This window comes from Hyla sarda, chromosome 4 (assembly GCF_029499605.1).
Source record: "Hyla sarda isolate aHylSar1 chromosome 4, aHylSar1.hap1, whole genome shotgun sequence".
In the NCBI taxonomy this organism is placed as follows: Eukaryota; Metazoa; Chordata; class Amphibia; order Anura; family Hylidae; genus Hyla; species Hyla sarda.
Window position 1 is genome coordinate 308,519,718 of NC_079192.1, and position 23,238 is coordinate 308,542,955.

At 41.7% G+C, this 23,238-nt stretch overlaps 1 protein-coding gene across 1 annotated transcript in view; it reads left to right on the top strand.

Annotated features, from left to right (window-relative positions):
- The first annotated feature begins 582 nt into the window (after positions 1-582).
- UBTD2 (ubiquitin domain containing 2) overlaps positions 583-23,238 on the top strand; it is a 109,404-nt gene continuing 86,748 nt past the window's right edge. The window contains exon 1 of the mRNA XM_056574822.1: positions 583-804. Within this exon, the coding sequence (XP_056430797.1) occupies positions 735-804 (70 nt within the window). The 5' untranslated portion in view covers positions 583-734. The remainder of the gene's footprint in view (positions 805-23,238) is intronic.

Below are 23,238 nucleotides of genomic sequence, written 5' to 3' on the forward strand. Positions count from 1 at the left end.
ATTTTTTGAAAGTATCCGAATATCTACAGTACAACAAAAAACAAACTCTCTTCGGGTTACGTAGACTGAGAAATAAAAGTTACAGCTATTTGAAGGTGGCGATGAAAAATACAGAAACGCCATTGCTTGGAACTAATATAAAGGGGTCTGTGTTTTATCCAAGGCCCCTGGAATATCAATTCTAATCATAGACTGAACTGGTGTCTCCCAACCAGGGTGCCTCCAACTGTTGCAAAACTACAGCTCCCAGCATTCTAAGAGTCGCAGTTTTGCAACAGCTGGAGGCACCCTGGTTGGGAAACACTGGACTAAACTAAATGTAAGGTTATTTCTTACGCCTATAAAGACTTCAAATAACGTGATGGGGTTTTTCCCCCTAAGTTCCCGTCAAGTTGCTGATAGGCCGGAAACCTGCGTCTAGAAGGCTTCTTATAGGAGCACAGGCGGTGGACGCGCTCACCGGCTCCTGCCCTTCACATGCACGGCCAATAAGAGCGGCCGAACGGTCCCAGCTCAGTGACCAGCAGCGTTCTACGGCCGCCTGTGACGTCATCAGCCAGGCAGAAGGAGGACGTTAACTGCGGGGTGTGGAGTTTGGTGACGTCACGGGCGCGTCGCCGCGACGTTCTCTTTCCTTTTCCTCGTCCCCGCTTTCTGTGCCGCGCAGCGTGAGCGCGCCCGCCCGTGTGAAGGCAAGAGGGAGATAACGGCAGAGGCTGCCCCCGCCGGCACCCATGGGAGGGTGTGTGGGCACTCACCACGACTCCTCGGGCAGCCTGAACGAGAACTCGGACGGGACCGGAGGTGAGGAAAGAAGGAAGGATGGTGTGGAAGAGGGGGAGGAGGAGGGGAGATGAAAAGGGATTCGCTGCTCTTTTGTCTGATACTGGCCCGGTGCACATAATGCCCACTGAGGGGTATCCAGCTCTGCCAGCCTGCTCCCCAGTCCATGACCTGTGTGGGGTGCATGGTGGCGGCTATCACTTGCCTGTCAGAGCTGGCTCTGATCCTCACTGTCAAGCACCCCTCTACTTTGGGGATCAGGGCACAGTTCAGACTGGCATAGACATAGGACAGTGCTTCCTGGCACTAGCTTTCTTACTTGTGGGTGATTTTCTATGGCACTGCCATCATTCTAGAATGGATGCTACAATGGAGAACCTCGCACAGTTCTATAGGGTTACTGTGTACCAGTCTTATCACTCCTGGGGTGCCCACAGTTATCACCTGGCATTATACTTTATCAAAGTCTACCAACCGGTGTGTATTGGTCACATTACCTTTTCCCGGTGCCCACTATTATCACCTGGCATTATACTTTATCAAAGTCTACCAACCGGTGTGTATCGGTCACATTACCTTTTCCCGGTGCCCACTATTATCACCTGGCATTATACTGTATCAATGTCTACCAACCGGTGTGTATCGGTCACATTACCTTTTCCCGGTGCCCACTATTATCACCTGGCATTATACTGTATCAAAGTCTACCAACCGGTGTGTATCGGTCACATTACCTTTTCCCGGTGCCCACTATTATCACCTGGCATTATACTTTATCAAAGTCTACCAACCGGTGTGTATCGGTCACATTACCTTTTCCCGGTGCCCACTATTATCACCTGGCATTATACTGTATCAATGTCTACCAACCGGTGTGTATTGGTCACATTACCTTTTCCCGGTGCCCACTATTATCACCTGGCATTATACTGTATCAAAGTCTACCAACCGATGTGTATCGGTCACATTACCTTTTCCCGGTGCCCACTATTATCACCTGGCATTATACTGTATCAATGTCTACCAACCGGTGTGTATCGGTCACATTACCTTTCCCCGGTGCCCACTATTATCACCTGGCATTATACTTTATCAAAGTCTACCAACCGGTGTATCGGTCACATTACCTTTTCCCGGTGCCCACTATTATCACCTGGCATTATACTTTATCAAAGTCTACCAACCGGTGTGTATCGGTCACATTACCTTTTCCCGGTGCCCACTATTATCACCTGGCATTATACTGTATCAATGTCTACCAACCGGTGTGTATTGGTCACATTACCTTTTCCCGGTGCCCACTATTATCACCTGGCATTATACTGTATCAATGTCTACCAACCGGTGTGTATCGGTCACATTACCTTTTCCCGGTGCCCACTATTATCACCTGGCATTATACTGTATCAATGTCTACCAACCGGTGTGTATCGGTCACATTACCTTTCCCCGGTGCCCACTATTATCACCTGCATTATACTTTATCAAAGTCTACCAACCGGTGTGTATCGGTCACATTACCTTTTCCCGGTGCCCACTATTATCACCTGGCATTATACTGTATCAATGTCTACCAACCGGTGTGTATTGGTCACATTACCTTTTCCCGGTGCCCACTATTATCACCTGGCATTATACTGTATCAAAGTCTACCAACCGATGTGTATCGGTCACATTACCTTTTCCCGGTGCCCACTATTATCACCTGGCATTATACTGTATCAATGTCTACCAACCGGTGTGTATCGGTCACATTACCTTTCCCCGGTGCCCACTATTATCACCTGGCATTATACTTTATCAAAGTCTACCAACCGGTGTATCGGTCACATTACCTTTTCCCGGTGCCCACTATTATCACCTGGCATTATACTTTATCAAAGTCTACCAACCGATGTGTATTGGTCACATTACCTTTCCCCGGTGCCCACTATTATCACCTGCATTATACTTTATCAAAGTCTACCAACCGGTGTGTATCGGTCACATTACCTTTTCCCGGTGCCCACTATTATCACCTGGCATTATACTGTATCAATGTCTACCAACCGGTGTGTATTGGTCACATTACCTTTTCCCGGTGCCCACTATTATCACCTGGCATTATACTGTATCAATGTCTACCAACCGGTGTGTATCGGTCACATTACCTTTTCCCGGTGCCCACTATTATCACCTGGCATTATACTGTATCAATGTCTACCAACCGATGTGTATCGGTCACATTACCTTTTCCCGGTGCCCACTATTATCACCTGGCATTATACTGTATCAATGTCTACCAACCGGTGTCTATTGGTCACATTACCTTCCCCCCCCCAGAATTTACTTGTACATATGTTCTATTCAGACTATAGTGAAGTGGCCACGACCATTTGTTTTGTTTGTTTTCTTTACTGCTTATTATTTACATTCATTATTTTGCATACATATGTAAATATTTTGTTACGAAATGTAAACACTTCTCTACTAAACTAGTTATTATGGGGCCAGACAAATCCCAGAAGAAAGAGAAGTGCACCTAGAAAGTTTTCCTTTTACAGTGGTCCCTCAAGTTACAATGTTAATTGGTTCTGAGACGACCATTGTATGTTGAGACCAGAACTCTATGGAAACCTGGTAATTGGTTCTGAAGCCACCAAAATGTCATCCCCCCCCCAAAAAAAGGGAGGATTAAAGAAAAATAAGTAGATAATTAATATAGATAAAGCAAGTCCTTACATATAAAACTAAGAAAGATCTGCTGGAAGCTGTAAATCACTGTCTATGTCAGTGTTTCCCAAGCAGGGAGCTGGGAGTTGTAGTTTTGCAACAGCTGTGGGCACCCTGCTTGGGAAACACTGGTCTATGTAGAGGACAGGAGCTTCTTCGGGGTCCTGTACAGTACACACAGTGTCCAAAAAAAGTAACATGGAGTCGCCCTTACATCGTGTCCAAAGGAGCAGCTAACCCTGGCACAGGGAAAAGAGTACAGAACATGTAATACCTCCCTGTACTGTAGGGTGCGCTACCAGACATAAGTCAGTGCATGCACTTCAGTAATACAGGTGTTTTACCAGTGAATGCCCATTCTGATTGGTCGGTTCTTCCAGCCATTGACATGTTTCGCAGATCTGGACTGTCTGCAGCATTGTATGTTGAGTCTGGTTTCAAGTTACGATGGTCCAGAAAAGACCATTGTATGTCGAAACTATTGTATGTTGAGGTCATTGTAAGTTGAGGGATCACTGTACAGTGGTTCCTCAACATACGATGGTAATCCGTTCCAAACGGATCATCGTTTGTTGAAACCATCGAATGTTGAGGGATCCGTGCAATGTAAAGTATAGGAGAGTGGTCTTCCACCTGCGGACCTCCAGATGTTGCAAAACTACAACACCCAGCATGCCCGGACAGCCGTTGGCTGTCCGGGCATGCTGGGTGTTGTAGTTTTGCAACATCTGGAGGTCCGCAGGTGGAAGACCACTGTTAGAGAAAGTTGTACTCACCTGTCCCCGCCGCTCCGGACCGTCACCGCTGCCCGGGATGTTGCCGTCCATCGCTGTCGCCGCGTCCCCGAGGTGTCCCCGACGCTCCGGCAAGGCCTCTGCTTCCCCGACATCCGCGCGCTCCATCGCCGCCATCACGTTGTTAAGCATGCCGCTCCTATTGGATGACGGGACGGCGTGGTCAGCGACGTGATGACGTTGATGGACAGCGCCGGCGATGCAGGGGATCCCGAAGAGGACGCGCCGGAGCCCTGAGGACAGGTAGGAGACCTCACTGGAGCTCACGGGGCACCGTAAATGGCTATCCGGCAGCAGCTGAAGCAGTCAGCGCTGCCGGATAGCCGTTTATGCGATGGCCCCGACATACAAAACATCATATGTTGATGCTGCCTTCAACATGCAATGGCCTCTGAAATTATCGTATGTCGGGGCCATCGTAGGTCGAGGGGTCACTGTACTATAGTAAGTACTTCTTTCTGGGTTGTTAAAGAGAGCCCACAGGCTGGTTTGGGAGCTGGGTGTTGGTGTAGTTATAGGGTGTGCATGTGGGCCCAAAGGCTCCCTACCACATAGGAAAACACACTAGTAGTATAAATGGCGGAGGAGGGGCGGGGGTTGTCTGGCATTGACAAAGTTTTGCATCCTTTGCCTTTTTCACTTATTGCAAATACACAGAAAATTGCATTTAAATGTACATGGACTTTGCTTCAAATTTCACCCATTATTGTAGTTTATAGAATCCGCTCCCATTCCCTAAGAAGCCTGCGACGGTTTGTACGTGCCATGGAGTATAAAAGGTATCCGTCATTTCAGAGAACTTCTGACATGTCATGGAGACTTTTGATCATTAGGATGAAGGGGTACAATTGTTATGCTGAGCGTTCTCCTGTCTCTTCTCAGAAGTGGTGTATGGGCTGTATTCTTTTTATGTTATTCCTAAAGTCCGTACATTAGTTCTACGTCGAGAGATGACAAATGCCAGCAGAATGACATCTCTTTCTTCTAGAAATCAGTGGAGTTTCATGAAACGTCGGAAAAATGGGTTTTCTTGACCCATATAAAATACTCATAGCCAGGCTCCAATTTTCTAAAGTAAAATGCATGTACTCTGAATCGTTGTCCACAGTGGTGCTGTAACATCTTAACTGAAGAAGACTATGGCGCTGATAGCGTGGTAAAAGAGCAGAGCGAGGATCTGTCAGCTCTCCTGAGCTATCTGCTTTAGTAGATACTTGAAGTATATTCCACGTACAATAATTTTGAAACATCGTTTATTTTTTCCTTACTGTAACGTTTTTTTATTTATTTATTTTTTTAAAAAATAATTTTCTGGTATTCCTCCTGAACATTTATAAATAAACCTACAACTGAATGTTACTATTCTCCTTGTCTATAGGTTGTCTTAAGATGAGCAAGTCTTCCAAAATTCATTCTGGATTCATCGGCTGATTCAGATTCATACAGGAGCAGGAATTCCTGTCTGAGACAGAAGTCCCTGCTCCTGTAAACTGAGCAGCACTGTATACCTCACCATTCAGTTGATATTCAGTAGTATAAGAAGCAAAAGAAAAGGGCCCATTCGGCACTGCGATTTCAGACCTGCTGGAGGTACATAGGATAGGGTGTGTAGTTGGTTCTTGCAATAGGTGTAGGTGGTGCTCAGGCTACTTGCAGTATTCAGTGGATACAATATTCATAAGAAGAGAGAGAAATGAAAAGCCGGCCACTCACCGATGTATTCCTCCTTCAAGCTTTTATTGCAGCGACCCTTGAGTGTGCGAAACGGAGTTTGTCGCCTCTGTACCCCCCTGCTCTTCCTTTCTGTACACACACCCTGTATATATGTGAGTATTATGTCGCTGCAATAAAAGCTTGAAGAAGGAATAAATCAGTAATATTCATTAGTGATGTATGCAGAAGGCCACATACATCTGCTTAGCCAGTCGCTCTGCAACTAGCGAATGTTAAAGGGGTACTACCGTGCTGACAACTTATCTATGTAACTATGAATAAATCAATTGAATGACAACTTATCTATGTAACTATGAATAAATCAGTAATATTCATTAGTGATGTATGCAGAAGGCAACATACATCTGCTTAGCCAGTCGCTCTGCAACTAGCGAATGTTAAAGGGGTACTACCGTGCTGACAACTTATCTATGTAACTATGAATAAATCAATTGAATGACAACTTATCTATGTAACTATGAATAAATCAGTAATATTCATTAGTGATTTATGCAGAAGGCAACATACATCTGCTTAGCCAGTCGCTCTGCAACTAGCGAATGTTAAAGGGGTACTACCGTGCTGACAACTTATCCTCTATCATTCGCTCCGGGTCTGTTGACTGCCGATCACGGGGCCGAAGTATCATGAAGTCACGGCTCTGCCCCCATGTGACGTCACGCTCCGCCCCTCAATGTAAGTCTATGGCAGGGGGCAAGACAGCTGTCTCGGCCCTGCCATAGACTTGCATTGAGGGTGGAGTGTGAAGTCACACGGGGGCGGAGCTGTGGCATCATGATCACTGGCCCAGTCATCAGACCCGGAGCGGATGTTCGCTCTGGGGCCTGATGAGAGCGGGGTGCTGCGTGCGAGATCGCGGGGTCCCCAGCGGCAGGACCCTACGTGATCAGGCAACTTATCCCCTATCCTTTAGATAGGGGATAGGTTGTCAGCACGGTAGTACCCCTTTAAGTGAGCAAAGAGGTATAGTCACATGCAAAGCAGAAATAATTTCATTTCAGTAATTTTCATCTTTGGTGCATGCCGCGTACTTAGTCTGCTTCGCATGTAATGGAAAGGCCATGTTCACATAGTGGAATTTCTGTGCTTCCGCTTAGATTCCTTGCTGTCAGCAACATTTTTTTCAGTTTTGCAGATTCTGTGCAGATTCTGGCCAAAATTCAGAGTCCCATTTAAGTCAATGGGGCTTTGCGTGGAATTCTGCTAAATTTAAAGACTGGTTCAATGTTTTTGCAGAATCTGGAATGCGAAATCTCCGCAGTAGAAATTCTGCTTTTTGAATGGGACAGCTGAATTTCCATTGATCACCATGTTGACTTCATGTATAAAAAAAATTTGAGTTGAACTTTTCCTCTGGATTTCTGTGTGGTCCTAGCGCCATCGCAGCTTGCGGAATGTCCGCACAGAGACTTTCCGTGATGACATTCCAGCGTGTGAACATAGCTTAAAGGTCCAAAATAGTTAGGCTATGTTCACATGGCAGAATTTCCATGCATTTTCATTCTTTCTGCGGACATGGAAATTGGAATTTCCGTACTGGAAACATCTGCCACGGAAATTCTGCCGTGTGCACAGCGCAGCAGAATCTCGTTTAATTCAAGGGGACTCTGCTGTAGCGGAATCTCCATGCCGAATTCCAGTTCGGAATCTGACACAGAAATTCCGATGTGTGAACATGGCCTCACTTTGTTTGTTACACAGAGCAACACAGTGAAATGGAGTTGTAAGAAATGTTATACATTAGAGATGCAGGCCCATTCTTTTTCTTTTGCGTGATATACAGTGTATGCCTTGCTGCTCAGCACTCAGGAGCAGGGACTGCTTGGACAGGAGTCACTGCTCCTGTATATACTTTTTGTGGTGCTCTAAACTTTTTACATTGTCGCTTACCTTTGGGTACCTGCAGACAATGAATGTCTTTTACAGGAGTCCCTGCCCCCTCATTCTTGTGAATCATCCAAAACAAATCCTCAAAGTATTTTGGATTATGAAAATATTTGGTAAATTTTGGCGCAAAAAACTATTTTTACAATCAATCTCTAGGTATGTCCATTTATAACAGTCTTCAAATATAAGTAAGACCCAGACAATTTACAAACTTATAATCAGTGTCTTACCTTTTATTCCATAGTCAGTGTTGTAAAGTACAGGGGTATCCACAAGCTACCTCTTTATCTGGCCCTTTACAACACTGACCATTAAATAAAAGTAAGAAGCTGACCATAAGTTGGTAAGTGCTCCATGCCTTTTCTAATTACATTTGAAGATTGCAATGTTCTGATCCGTGTTAAAGCACCACACAAAGCTTAGTCAACGTATTCAGATAGACACCTGGTTTCCTCCACAAAGCCAAGTAACTGTGCTGCGGACTAGTAGTGCCACAGGATCTTTCCTTGGCGAATGCTATGTCCATAGCCTGCCACAATTAGCACTGACTGACTGTAAACACACACGTGTTAATGTACTGTATTCGGACATTTGTTGGTGTAATAGTAGTGGAACAGCACAGTACACTCTAAGATAAGATGCTCCAGAAATATTTAATGAAGTATGCAAAATATTTATTAAAATACACCTGTTAGATAAGCTGGTTGGTGTACTTTAAGGCAAGGCTCACATCTGCATCAGAGGCTTTATTTGCTGTCACCTTTGCAGATTTCATTCAATAGCGTCAAATGGAGCCAGTGGGTCTACTGCATGATGGGCAAAAACATAGAGACCCCATTGACTTTAAGGGGGTCCTTGAGTTTCTGTTATTTAAATAGAATCCACAACAGAGGCTCCCATGCTTAGGTGACTTTAGCCTAAAAGGTGAGCATATGCTGTTGTTTTTAGTGGCTCAAATTGAGTACTTTTATGTAATATTTGTGTAAATTTTTTAGGGTTTAGTCTGGCACCTTTTAACCCTTAAGGATGTTCCTTTTTTACTCTTTAAAGGGGTACTCCGCCCCAGATATCTTATGCTCTATCCAAAGGATATGGGATAAGATGTCTGACCACTGACACCCCCCCCCCCCCCCCCGATTTTTGGCCCGGCACCCTATACATTCTTGTTCAGAACGCCTATTTCGGATGGTCATGACGTCGCATCCCTTAATTCCTGTCTATGGTAGGGGTGTGACTGCTGTGGTCGAGTAAACAACGGGGTGTCGGGCTGGAGATTGCGAGGGTTGGACCCCCCCCCCCCCCCCTTTTTTTTTTTTTTTTTTTCCTTCCTTCCCCATTCACAGTCCAATATGAGGGCTTGTTTTTTGCATGACCAATTGTAATTTTCAATAAGACCTCTCATTTTACTATAAATTGTACGACGTGACCAAAAATATATTTTGCAATTTTTGGGGGATTTTATTTTTATGCAGTGCACTTTATTTTAAAACTGAAATGTCACCATTATTTTATGAGTAAGTAAGATTAAAATGATACCCATATTTAGTTAAGCTTAATATTAAGTAAGTATTAATATTAAGTAAGCTTAATATTGCCCTATTCTGCTCCTATAACTTAATTTTTTATTTTTTCATATACAGGGTAGTAAGACTACTAACTTTTTGCAACGTGATCTATTGTTTTTATCGGTCATATTTTTTTAAAATATCACTTTATTTATCTTCTTCTGATTTGACGGAAACTTATTTAACACTTAACATCCCTATAGGGCAGAACTGGAGCTCCTCTTACGCCTGAGGCAATCATACATGGGACAAATAATTCCACCACACCTTGATTGCTATCATTATTACTTCATGGTGACTGGATAGTACTACCATACTGATATCAAATAAACAGTATACACAGACCAATATCTCCAATAACACTATACAAGAGACAATATTTTTCTGCCACACCATGACAAGTGGGCACAGCGGCCACGGCCATGTTAATAAGGCTGCCTCAGGATGGAGCACTAAATCACGATGACCCCTACCCCCGCGGTGTAGTGCTTCGAGGAAAAGTTATTTCCAGTAGAATTATCAAATATACCTACTGACAATTAAGGGGAAAGTGCTAAAGAAGTTCTTACCATGTCAGATGACAGCTCACAGTATGATCTAAGCAGTAATAAGGGTATGTTGGGAGTTGCAACTTCACCTATCACTGTATAACTTACAAGTGACTACAGCACTGATGGGACATGGTGAGGCATCCATAACTTGTTCCAGCTAAATCTTCTCCCTGCAGAATTTGACGCCCAGACGGCATTTGCTCCTCGCTTTGTTAGCTGAATCTGATCCTATTAAGAAAACAATATTTGATAGAATGCTGCTAGACACTGTATCTTCTGAATATAATGCTGCCACACATTGTGTCCTTTGAACATAATACTGTCACACACTGCGCCCTCTAAATATAACCTTGTCTGTACAGTACACCCACTTAATACAATATTGAAACATACTGTAGCCCCTAAAAACCGTACTACCTCAGACATTACTTATTATATAAACCATACCTTTGAAATGCAAAACACTGTACCCCATAAATAAATTATGATTGTATACTGTGCCTCACAACCTCAGGCTTGATTTTATATACACTGTTGCTCATGACCCCCCCCCCCCTTCAAATTACTGTGCCTCACGTTAGTATACCAAACCACCTTCCCCCAATTACTGTGCCATATTTCAGCTTTATAGCCTCTTTCCCCCCCCCCCCCAAAACCCCAACATTTCTGTGCCTTAAAAATTTTAAGCTCCCATTTTCCAAACCAAAAATAAAAAACATATTTGGTATCGCAGTGTGAAGAATTGTCAGAAATATTAGCCCCTTCCCGCTACAGGATGTATGCATACGTCCCAGCACCCGACATGTTCACATGTTGGGTTGTATGCATATTTCCTGCTCTGCCCCGCTCAGCATAGATCAGCCGGGGTCCTGCCGCAGCTGCTGGGGCCACGATCGCACCAGTCCCGGCAGCATTAACCCCATAGATGGCGTGATCTATCCTGAGCACGGCATCTATGGTTTTGACAGTGGGAGGGCACTCCTCTTGTTCACCAACGGCTGTGCCGTGACACGATCGCGGGTCGCTGTTGGTGGCTATGGCAGCAGGAGGCCAGCTGATGGTCTCCTGTCTGCCAACCACAGAAGCCTGTGAGATCCAGCCAGAGGCTGGATCGCACAGGCTGTAGTGTGTAAAGCTAATCAGGTTATACTGTGCTGCAGTACAAATGTATTGCAGCGTAGTATAACCTGTAAAATAAAAGGTTCTTAACCCCTTAAGGACCCGGGCTTTTTCCGTTTTTTCATTTTCAATTTTTCCTCCTTAACTTTAAAAAATCATAACTCTTAAAAATTTTCACCTAAAATTATATATAATGGCTTAATTTTTGCGTCACTAATTCTACTTTGTAATGACATTAGTCATTTTACCCAAAAATCTACGGTGAAACGGGAAAAAAAAATCAATGTGCGACAAAATTGATGAAAAAACACTATTTTGTAAGTTTTGGGGGCTTCTGTTTTTACGCAGTACATTTTTTGTCAAAAATGATACCTTATCTTTATTCTGTAGGTCCATACGGTTAAAATGATACCCTACTTGTATAGGTTTGAATTTGTATCACTTCCGAAAAAAATCATGAATACATGCAGGAAAATGTATACGTTTAAAATGGTAATCTTTTGACCCCTATAACTTTTTTTTTTTCTTTGTTCAGGGCGCTTTGAGGACTCATTTTTTGCGCCGTCATCTGAAGTTTTTAGCCGTACCATTTTTGTTCTGATCAGACTTTTTGATCACTTTTTATTCACTTTTTTGTGGTATAAAAAGTGATCAAAAATGCGCTATTTTGGAATTTGGAATTTTTTTGCGCGTACGCCATTGAACGAGCTGTTTAAAAAGCGGTATATTTTTATAATTCGGACATTTCCGCATGCGGCGATACCACATCTTTATTTTTATTATTATTTAATAATGTTTTTTTTTATTTTTGGAAATGCCGGGTGATTCAAACTTTTATTAGGGGAAGGGATAATTGAAAGGGTTAATGATTTTTTTACACTTTTCTTATGCAATATTATAGCTCCTATAGGGGGCTATAACATTGCATGTACTGATCTTTTACACTGATTGATCCATCTCCATAGGAATGGATCAATCAGTGTTTTCGGCGATTGAATGCTCAAGCCTGGATCTCAGGCTTGAAGCATTCATTCGGCGATCGGACAGCACAGGAGAAGGTAAGAAGACCTCCTCCTGTGCTACAGCTGTTCGGGATGCCGCGATTATACCGCTGCGATCCCGAACAGCTCCCTGAGCTAGCCAGGCACTTTTACTTTCGTTTTTAGCTTTGAGTGCACGGCTAAAGGGTTAATAGCGCGCGGCACAGCGATCAGTGCCGCGCGCTATTAGAGGCGGGTCCCGGCTTTACTATGACACCGGACCCGCCGCGATATGATGCGGGGTCACCGTGTGACCCCGCGTTATATCGCAGGACCGGGACTCATGACGTACGCATACGTCATGGGTCCTTAAGAGGTTAAATAAAAGTATGAAGTGTATAAAAAAAATAATAAAAAACACATCATATACATACTAGGTATCGCCGCATCCGTAATCATGTGTACTATAATGTAAATTAGCGTGCACAGTGAATGCCGTAAAAAAAAGTGCTAAATTCACCAAATTTGTTACAAATAGCGTGATAAAAAAGGTCATGTATCGCAAAAATGATACCAATAAAAAGTACAGCTTGTCCCACAAAAAATAAGCCCTTACTCAATGGCGTTGGACGAAAAATAAAAAAAAGTTAGGCTGTCGGGAAAATAACACAAAAAAGGGGGGAAAATAAATTTTTGCTCAGAAAAGGAAAAAGAACATAAAAAGCTATATAAAATCGGTATCGCCATAATTGTACCGACCCACAGAATAAATATAACCTCACTTTTACCTCACAGTGAACACAATAAAAAAAGCCAGAAGCTTTCCAGTTTTTCACAATATTGGAGTTTTCACAAAAAATGTGTCAACAAAATGCACCACTTATATAAAGTACAATATGTAATGGAAAAATCTATGTCAGAAGTGCTCCACTCAGAAAAAGTGTTCTAAAGTTATTACCATTTAAAGAGACAAATGTCAAATTTTTTCAAAAAAAGCCTTGTCGTTAAGGTAAAAAATTAGTCTGTGTCCTTAAGGGGTTAAATGTCCACATCTGATGCGGCACATATAATGGCAGAAACGTAATTGATTTTTGGTCACATCACATCCCAAAATAATGTTTCGTAAAAAATTATCCAAAAGTCAATACTACACACAAGTGTTACCGGTAAAAACTATTTAAAAAAAATTGCCGTAGGGTGTGTTCACACGCGCATACTTTTGCTGAAGATCTGCTGCAGATTTGAGTCAGCAGATTTTTCTACCCATTTAAGTCAATGGGCAGTAAAATCTACAGCAGCAAATCTGCAGCAAAAATACGCACGTATGAACGTACCCTTATAGAGCTTCTTAGGTTGAAAACTAAAGAAGTTCTAGGAATCAAAATCCTGGCATCTAACTGAGCCTGTTTTTTTGGCTCAAATTGTGCCAGAAATCTGGTTCATTTTCAGTAGTAAATTTGAGCCCCGATGTAAATCACACCATAGAAACACTGGATATTTTTAAAGGTAACCTGCCATCAGTTTCATGCATGAAAAATTTGTAATCTGGGCAGTCCTTGGTGGCTTCTGCTTTCTCTGTCGGCCTTGATGGATCTATCCAAACTGGTAGAAATCAATGAATCAAGGCTGAGGAGAAGCCAGGGGCCAACCTTATGACTCGTGGATCAGGCAGCAAGAAAGAGGTTCCCTTTAACAACCTGAAAGAAGAGAACAACTAAATGACTAACTTGCCAATTACCGTATTTTTCTCCCTATAGGATGCACCGGCATATAAGATGCACCCAATTTTAAAGGTGCAAAATCTAGAAAAAAAAGATTCTGCACCCAACATTGATCTTCAACCTGCGGACCTCCAGATATTGCAGACCTCTGGGTATCCACTACTAGTCCCAGCAAGTCACCAAATTAATCCTTAGATAAACATGTTTTACCAGAGCTGCCTTCAGAAAGGTGAGCTCATATATTTAGAGATCAAAGACCAGAGCTGATTAATTAAACATTTAATCTGATAAAAGGTATCACAGTGCTGACTATATAAAAATACTGAAACAAATGACATACAGTTACAAAAATATATAAAAGAGTTTTGCAAGACAAGTTCAGAAAACAAAAGATGAAGTTCTTACAGCATGATGATATCAGTCCATGAGTGAGCTGTTCTTAGGATGGTCTTGTCAGCTTGTTGCCCAGCATTTTACACCCAACTTTGAGTCTAGCATTGTTTTAAATATCATATCTGCTTTCTTGGTAGGGAGACTCCATTCCCCCCTCCCCTCTGGTCCCACCAGGGGGGGGGGGGTATATCTCTTCCTGGCCCCCTTATCTGTTTGATTATATGATGGGACCAGAGTGCATGACTTCAAAAGAGCCTTTGACTTCAAAGGAGAAGTAAACAAGACAGCCAGACCCCCCAATAAAATGCAATACACAAAACACAGTCTGAATGACCTCTCACCCCTGGCTTGGATAATACATCACACAGTTATAATTATAATACACATATAGGATTTTAATAATCAGGCCTTGGGCCTGACAGCCGCCATGCAGGGGATCCCGGCACGGAGCAGACACTGAGGAGGCAGGTAAGGTCCCTCCCGGTGTCCTGTAAGCGTTTCGGGACGCTGCGATTTCACCGCAGCGGTCCCGAACAGCCCGACTGAGCAGCCGGGTTACTGTCACTTTCACTTCAGACGCGGCGGTCAGCTTTGATCGCTGCGTCTGAAGGATTAATACAAAGCATCACCGCGATCGGTGATGTCCTGTGTTAGCCGCGGGTCCCGGCATTGTGTCATGAGGCACTCTTGCTGTAAATCAGAATATATAATGTGTGAATGATGCTGCGGATACTGCAGATTTATACTCTGCTACACTTTAAGGGGCTAATTCTACAATAAAAAATCCACAGCATGCTCAATTTTCTGTTCATAAAATGTTCCCAGCATGTGGATGAGTGAAAGTCTCATCGCTTGCCTGCTGATGTAATCTTCTGCGGAATATACCTGTGCAAAAGGTTAAATTGAAAAATGTGCAGCTTTTCCACCCTGTGTTAATTCTTTCTTATTCATAATTTGTATTTTTTTTATTTATTTCTATTAGTACTTAGAGTTGATTTAATCTTGATGTAAATGTAAAAGTACAGCAGGGTGAGGCTAACCAGAAACTGCCTAGTGTCAGTAAATAGACATCTTGTGTGACAGCTGTGTAGACCTCCTGCAGATCTTTGCTCCAGTACCACCCTGATGTGACATCCTACATCTGTTCTCTGTCCCCTATTCAATCTGTAGCTGTAGTTCACACTGGGCTGTGAGCGTGACTTGCTGCTTTCAGTACCAAAACAGACACAGATACACCTAGCTGTCCACAGCCTTAAGGGCAGACAGGTTTATGCATTTATATAGTGCATTCCTGTGAGCTATGACTACGGTTTTCAAGGTAAGACACATTTACCTTACTTTATTTTCATAGTCTGATTAGAAAATAAATAAAAACATAAAATGTTCATTGCATACATAAGTGGTGTTTTCTAACATGTATTAACTGTTTTAAGTACTACTTCAGAATCAATTAATAGCCAACTCATAATTTATTTGTATAAGGCTTATTTTTTTGTAATTTTTTGCCTTTAACCCCTTCCCACTGTAGGACATATGCATATGTCCCAGCACCCGACATGCTGGGCAGCGCAGGAGATCGGCGGCCGGACCCAGCTGTCAATCTCAACCGTGATCGCATCGGTCCCGGCAGCATTAACCCCATAGATGCCATGATCAATCCTGATCACGGCATCTATGGTGTTGATAGGGGGAGTGTGCTCACCAACAGCGGCGGTGCAATACCATTGCGGGTCACCATTGGTTGCTATGGCGGCAGGAGGTCAGGTCTCATGTCTGCCTCCTACAGAAGCCTGTGAGATCCAGCCAGAGGCTGGATCGCACAGGCTGTGTGTGTGTGTGTGGCTCATCAGGTCATACTGTGCTGCAGTACAAATGTATTGCAGCATTGTATAACCTGTTTAACCCCGGACGGACCCATTTGACCTCAATGACAGGCTCTTTTTTTTTTTTTTTTTTTTTGACCTGTATCTCTTTAAATGGTAATAACTTTAGAACGTTTTTTCTGAGCAGAGCGATTCTGATATCCTTTTTTCGTGACATATTGTACTTTATATAAGTGGTGCATTTTTGTTTACACATGCAGCATTTTTTGTGAAAAACGTCAAAATATTGTGAAAAACTGGAAAATTTCTGGCGTTTTGTTTTAATTTTTTTTATAGTGTACACTGTGCGGAAAAAGTGATGTTATATTTATTCTGTGGGTCAGTACAATTATGGCGATATCCATTTTATATAGCTTTCTATGTTCTTTTTCCTTTTCTGAGCAAAATTCTTTTTCTGCCATTCATTTTCCAACAGCCGTTTTTATTTTTTTTGTCCGACACCATTGAGTAAGGGCTTATTTTTTGCGGAATGAGCTGTACTTTTCATTGGTATCATTTTTACAATACATACTACCTGTTGAACTTTTTTTATTCCACTCTATCTACCAAAATTGGCGAATTTTGTGTTTTATTTTTATTTATTTTTTTTTTTTTTTACGGTGTTCACCGTGCGGGATAATTTACATTATAGTTTTATAGCACACGTATTAACTTTTTATTTTTACAGTTATACTATGCTGCAATACATTTGTACTGCAGCACAGTATGACCTAATGAGCTGCACACACTACAGCTTGTACGATCCAGCCTCTTGCTGGATCTCACAGGCTTCCGTAGCAGGCAGACAGGAGGTCGTGATTTGACCTCCTCCTGCCATAGCAACCAACGGCGACCCGCGATCCTATTGCGGTGCCGCCACCGTTGGTGAACAGGAGGAGAGCGCTCCCCCTGTCAACACCATAGTTGCCGTGATCAGGATTGATCACAGCATCTAGGGAGTTAATGCTGCTGGGATCGTCACGTTGCGGCGGTACGCCGGGTGTGATTAACAGCTGGGTCCCGTCGCTGATCTCCTGCGCTGCCCGCGGCAATTGTGCGAACGTGTCGGATGCTTGGACATATGCATACGTCCTATAGCGGGAAGGGGTTAAAAAAAGAAAAACCTTTCCCAGTAAAAACCTGTATTGTCATCAAAAACGCAAATCACATACATAATAATTATTGCCACGTCCATAATAACGTGTACTATAAAGGTATAATGTAAATTATCCCACACAGTGAATGCTGTAATAAAAAAAAAAAAAAAAAATGTTGCCAATTTTGGTACAATTAGCGGAATAAAAAAGATAAAAGGTAGCACATATAGCAAAAATGATACCAATAAAAAGTACAGCTCATCCTGCAAAAAATAAGCCCTTATTCAATGGCGTCAGACGAAAAATAAAAAAGTTACGGCTGTTGGAAAATAAATGGCAGAAAAAGAATTGTGCTCAGAAAAGGAAAAAAAAAACATAGAAAGCTATATAAAATGGGTATTGCCATAATTGTACCGACCCACAGAATAAATATAACATCACTTTTTTACCGCACAGTTGACACCATAAAAAATTATTTCAAAAAACGCCAGAAACTTTCCAGTTTTTCACAAAAAAATTGTCAACAAAATGCACTACTTATATAAAGTACAATATATCACGAAAAAACCATCTCAGAATCGCTCCGCACAGAAAAGTGTTACCATTTAAAGAAACCCAGTCAAATAAAAAAATGTAAAAATTAAAAGAGCCTGGTCATTAACCCCTTAAGGATGCAGGGTTTTTCAGTTTTTGCATTTTCGTTTTTTCCTCCTTACCTTTTAAAAATCATAATCCTTTAAATTTTCGACCTAAAAATCCATATTATGGCTTATTGCGTCACCAATTCTACTTTGCAGTGACATTAGTCAGTTTACCAAAAAATCCACGGTGAAACGGAAAAAAAAATCACTGTGCGACAAAAATGAAGAAAAAGCGCCATTTTGTAACTTTTGGGGGCTTCCGTTTCTACGCAGCGCATATTTCGGTAACAATGACACCTTATTATTATTCTGTAGGTCCATACGATCAAAATGGTTTCCTACTTATATAGGTTTCATTTTGTCATACTTCTTGAAAAAATCATAACTACATGCAGGAAAATGTATACGTTTAAAAAGTCATCTTCTGACCCCTATAACTTCTTTTTATTTTTCCACGTACAGGGCTGTATGAGGGCTCACTTTTTGCGCCGTGATCTGAAGTTTTTACGATACCATTTTTGTTTTGATCAGACTTTTTGATCACTTTTTATTCATTTTTTTAATGGTATAAAAAGTGACCAAAAATACGCTTTTTTGGACTTTGGAATTTTTTTACGTGTACGCCATTGACCGTGCGGTTTAATTAACGATATAGTTCGGACATTTATGCACGCGGTGATACCACATATTACCACGTTTATTTTTATTTAAACTTTTTATTTTTTTATGGGAAAAGGAGGGTGATTCAAACTTTTATTAGGGAAGGGGTTAAATGATCTTTATTAACACTTTTTGTATTCACTTTTTTTATTTTTTTTATTTTTTGCAGTATTATAGGTCCCATAGGGAGCTATAGCACTGCACACACTGATCTTTTACACAGATCACTGGCGTGTATTAACACGCCTGTGATCAGTGTTATCGGCGCTTGACTGCTCCTGCCTGGATCTCAGGCACTGAGCAGTCATTCGCCGATTGGACAACGAGGAGGCAGGTAAGGGCCATCCCGGTGTCCTGTAAGCGGTTCGGGACGCCGCGATTTCACTGCGGTGGTCCCGAGCAGCCCAGATAGTTTCACTTTCACTTCAGACGCCGCGTCTGAAGGGTTAATACAGGGCATCACCGCGATCGGTGATGTCCTGTATTAGCCGCGGGTCCTGGCCGTTGATAGTCGTTAAGGGGTTAAAAGGGTATTCCAGGAAAAAACTTTTTATTTTTTTTTATTTTTTTTCAACTGGCTACAGAAAGTTACAGATATGTAAATTACTTCTATTAAAAAATCTTAATCCTTCCAATAATTATCAACTGCTGAAGTTGAGTTGTTCTTTTCTGTGCGGGAACAGTGCTCTCTGCTGACATCTCTGCTTGTCTCAGGAACTGCACAGAGTAGAAGAGGTTTGCTATGGGGATTAGCTTCTACTCTGGACAGTTCCCAAGACACATGTCATCAGAGAGCACTTAGACAGAAAAGAACAACCTACCTTCCCTAATAAAAGTTTGAATCACCCCCCTTTTCCCATTTAAAAAAAAAAACCTGTAAATAAAAATAAACATGTGGTATCGCCGCATGCAGAAATGTCCAAATTATAAAAATATATAATTAAACCGCACGGTCAATGGCGTACACGCAAAAAAATTCAAGTCCAAATAGCGTACTTTTGGTCACTTTTTTTTATATCATGAAAAATTAATTAAAAGTGATCCAGAAGTCCAATCAATACAAAAATGGTACCGCTAAAAACCTCAGATCACGGTGCAAAAAAATGAGCCCTCATACCGCCCAGTACGCAAAAAAAGTTATAGGGGTCAGAAAATGACAATTATAACGTATAAATTTTCCTGCATGTAGTTATGATTTTTTCCAGAAGTACGACAAATCAAACCTATATAAGTAGGGTATAATTTTAATCATATGGGCCTACAGAATAAAGATAAGGTGTCATTTTTACTGAAAAATTTACTGCGTAGAAATGGACTCACAATGATTTATTTTTTATTTTTTCCATTTCGTTGTAGATTTTTGGGTAAAATGACTGATATCATTACAAAGTAAAATTGGTTGCGCAAAAAAATAAGCCATCATATGGATTTTTTGGTGCAAAATTGTAAGGAGGAAAAAATGAGAGTGCAAAAAAAAACAGAAAACCCCCTGGTCTCTAAGGGGTTGACGCCCATTATTGGGACGGGGCACAACTTGTACCGATGGATCCCATTGACTATAATTGAGTCCGTCGGGCGCTGTTGTTTTTGTAGCAGGAGAAGACATCGCAAGGACTAATTTTTCTCCTGCTATTCTTCCCTCCTTTTCTGACGCCCGCTGCCTGCCGGGTCACAACGGTAGTGTGAAAGGAGTCTAACTCCTCTGTCTGCTTTTAGGTCCAGCACTTCCACCACTATAGAAGAATGTCTCCTGATGTCCCTGCACACTCAGCCCAAGATGCTGCAGCAGATCACAGGCCTTAGTGCAAAGCAAATGCACATGGCTGCAGCCTCCCATGCTGAGTGTACAGGGATGCCATCAGGCACTTCCATCAGGAATCTTATGTCTAAAGTTTCATAGACATTCACTAAAATCTTTAGATGCTGTGTTAGGCTCCTTTCACACTGAGTAGTCATCTGTTATCATCTGTTATTAATTTTCTATGTAAAAAACGGATGCATAATAATGGATGAAATAACGGGTTCTAAGGGCTTAATAACGTCCGTCAAAATAACGAGTATATTCATCCGTTAAGACCCGTTATAACATCTGTTATGTATGGCCGTTTTAACACCTCTGCCTACAGACTTCCACAGCTGGGATTACTACTACTACCATCATGCAACAGACTTGTTTCCATGATGGGAGTCTGCCGGTGGCTGGGGAGGCTACATTAGTGTTTGTACTACTACCCCCATTATGGAACAGGCTCTCTTCCATGATGGGGGTTGTAGTACAGGGGCTGAGGGAATGATCGCACCTGGTCTCACTTCTGAGACCTGATCCGATCAGAAGTTATTAAACTGGGAAGCAGGCGGCATTCTCCTCTCCCCTGGGATGTACGATGTATTTTACTTTTATTTTTAAATTCCCCGCCGGGAGCCTTGAATGGCCAGTAGGGAGGAGCCATTCAGGGCTCCCAGCGGGGTTTTTAAACTTCAGTCCGTCCCTTTATTCCCCTTTATTTATGTATGATTTACCCCCCTGTATATAGATGCTCTGAAAGTGTCTGGGACCCACAGCGCTTCTATAATCCTATGCCTTCGCAGCGCTATGAATGACAAGTATTCTTTCAGCAGAGCATCGGGCCGGCCAGATGCGCTGCTGTTAGAATACTTTTCATTCATAGAGCTGCAGAGGCATATGATTATAGAAGCGCGGTGGGGGCCAGACATATTGCGTTATCTGGCCCCCACAGTGCTTCTATGTACATATGCCGCCACAGCGCTATGAAAGGAAAGTATTCTTTCAGCAGCTCATCGTGCCGACTGGCTTCCTAGCCCAATATAAAAGAATACTATAGAATACTTTTTCAATCATAGCGCTGCCGGGGGCTTATGATAGCGCTGCGGGGGGGGGGAATATATATATACACATGCGCTGCGGGGGGACAATAGCTATATTAATGCACTGCAGAGAAGAATACGATCTAAAATTAAAAAAAAAAAAATTCTTTCCAAAGGTTATCCTGCATCTTTACTTACACAAGCTTACCACAAAGTGAAAAATAAAAAACAAACTGACCTAATTTCTTTCAATCCACAACAAAATGCTTCACAGAAAAGGGATAAAATGTAATTTTGTTACAAATTACAATAGAGCTGCTTCGCTCATACATAATATTTTTAAACAAAATTGGCACATTATTCGTAACGACCCAATACTCAAGGACATGGTCCCCACTAAACCAGGGATCACATACAGAAGATCCAAAAATTTGCAAAATCTACTAGCCCCCAATAGATTCAAAAATGACACATTATTCACTGATACACCCAACAATGGGTTAACTATAGGTTGCTCGCCTTGCAACAAGGTTCGCTGCTTATGTTGTAATATGATGGATTCATTTAGCAATAATTTCACGTCTTTTCATACAAAAAAAATATTTTATATTAATCAGAATTTAAGTTGCAATTCTCAATATGCAATTTATTTATTATCTTGTAGTTGCGACCTACAATATGTAGGTCGCACAATCCAGACAGTTCGCTGTCGTATGTCTAAGCACCGTTCGAATATTAAGAATAAGTTCACACTACATAGCGTTTCACGCCACTTTACTTCTGTGCATAATAGTGATGTATCCTCTTTACATTTGGTTATTTTAGAGTCTGTCCCCCCAGACAGACTAAATCGGTTCCAACATCTGATCAATCGTGAGTCCTTCTGGATTTTCACCCTGTCCACGCTGATGCTGCATGGTCTGAACGAGACCATAGAGAACGCACGCTAATATTGCTGGGTTCGCTCTGGTCTCGTTCAGACCATGTTATTACACATATATAATATTTTTTTATTCCATTTCTTTTATGCTCGTTTGTATTTTTTATTTCTGCCTACTCTGTGCTTTTTTAATTTTTATCAAATATATATATATTTTTTTTGGATCTCTCTTTCTTTTCATAAATGTCTCTGTTCAGACACAATATACATATAATGATATTTTAATTCACTGCCTGCTACACAATAGGAAGAAGGGAAAATGAGAAATAATTATTTTTATTGATAATTTATCTTCCTAGCAGCATTTTATTTGTGTCATGTTGCATATATATACATTGCAATTTTTATTGTTACATAAAGTCATTTTTAATTGATTCACCTGTGAAGTGTAACTCTTTGTAGTTTTGGATTGGTTTGCCGGGGACCAGCCCCCTGACACACCATTCCAAATTCCCATATAAATTCATTGTTCATGTGTCTCTAACTATGCCTGATGAAGCTGCTGTTGCAGTGAAACGCGTTGCATGATGGGAGAATAAACTATCTGCTTTTATCCATTCGTGTGCATCATTTGTGTCCAGCGCCATATCAAGACCGGTGTTCCTCTTTGAAGCTATCTGTTTGATCAATGACAACTTAGCCCTAATTATCAGGGTTAAACCTAATGACACATTCTCTTAAGGCCCCTTTCACACTATAAAGTTGCTCCGTTAAAAGACAATTATAAACTTCAGTTAGAAAAGCCTTAAAAACCGACGTTAAATGGCAGTTACAAAATCCCATTAAAGTCAATGGGATTTTATGATTATCAATTATTCCCTGTTATAGCCCGTCATGAATAACGGATGTTATTCATGACTGAAGGAAAAAACGGCACATGCACTAATCTTTCTTCAGTCACAAGAAACGGGTAAATTAACGGCCGTTATTTTTAACATTGAAGTCTATGGCAAACGGTAGAGATGAGCGAACT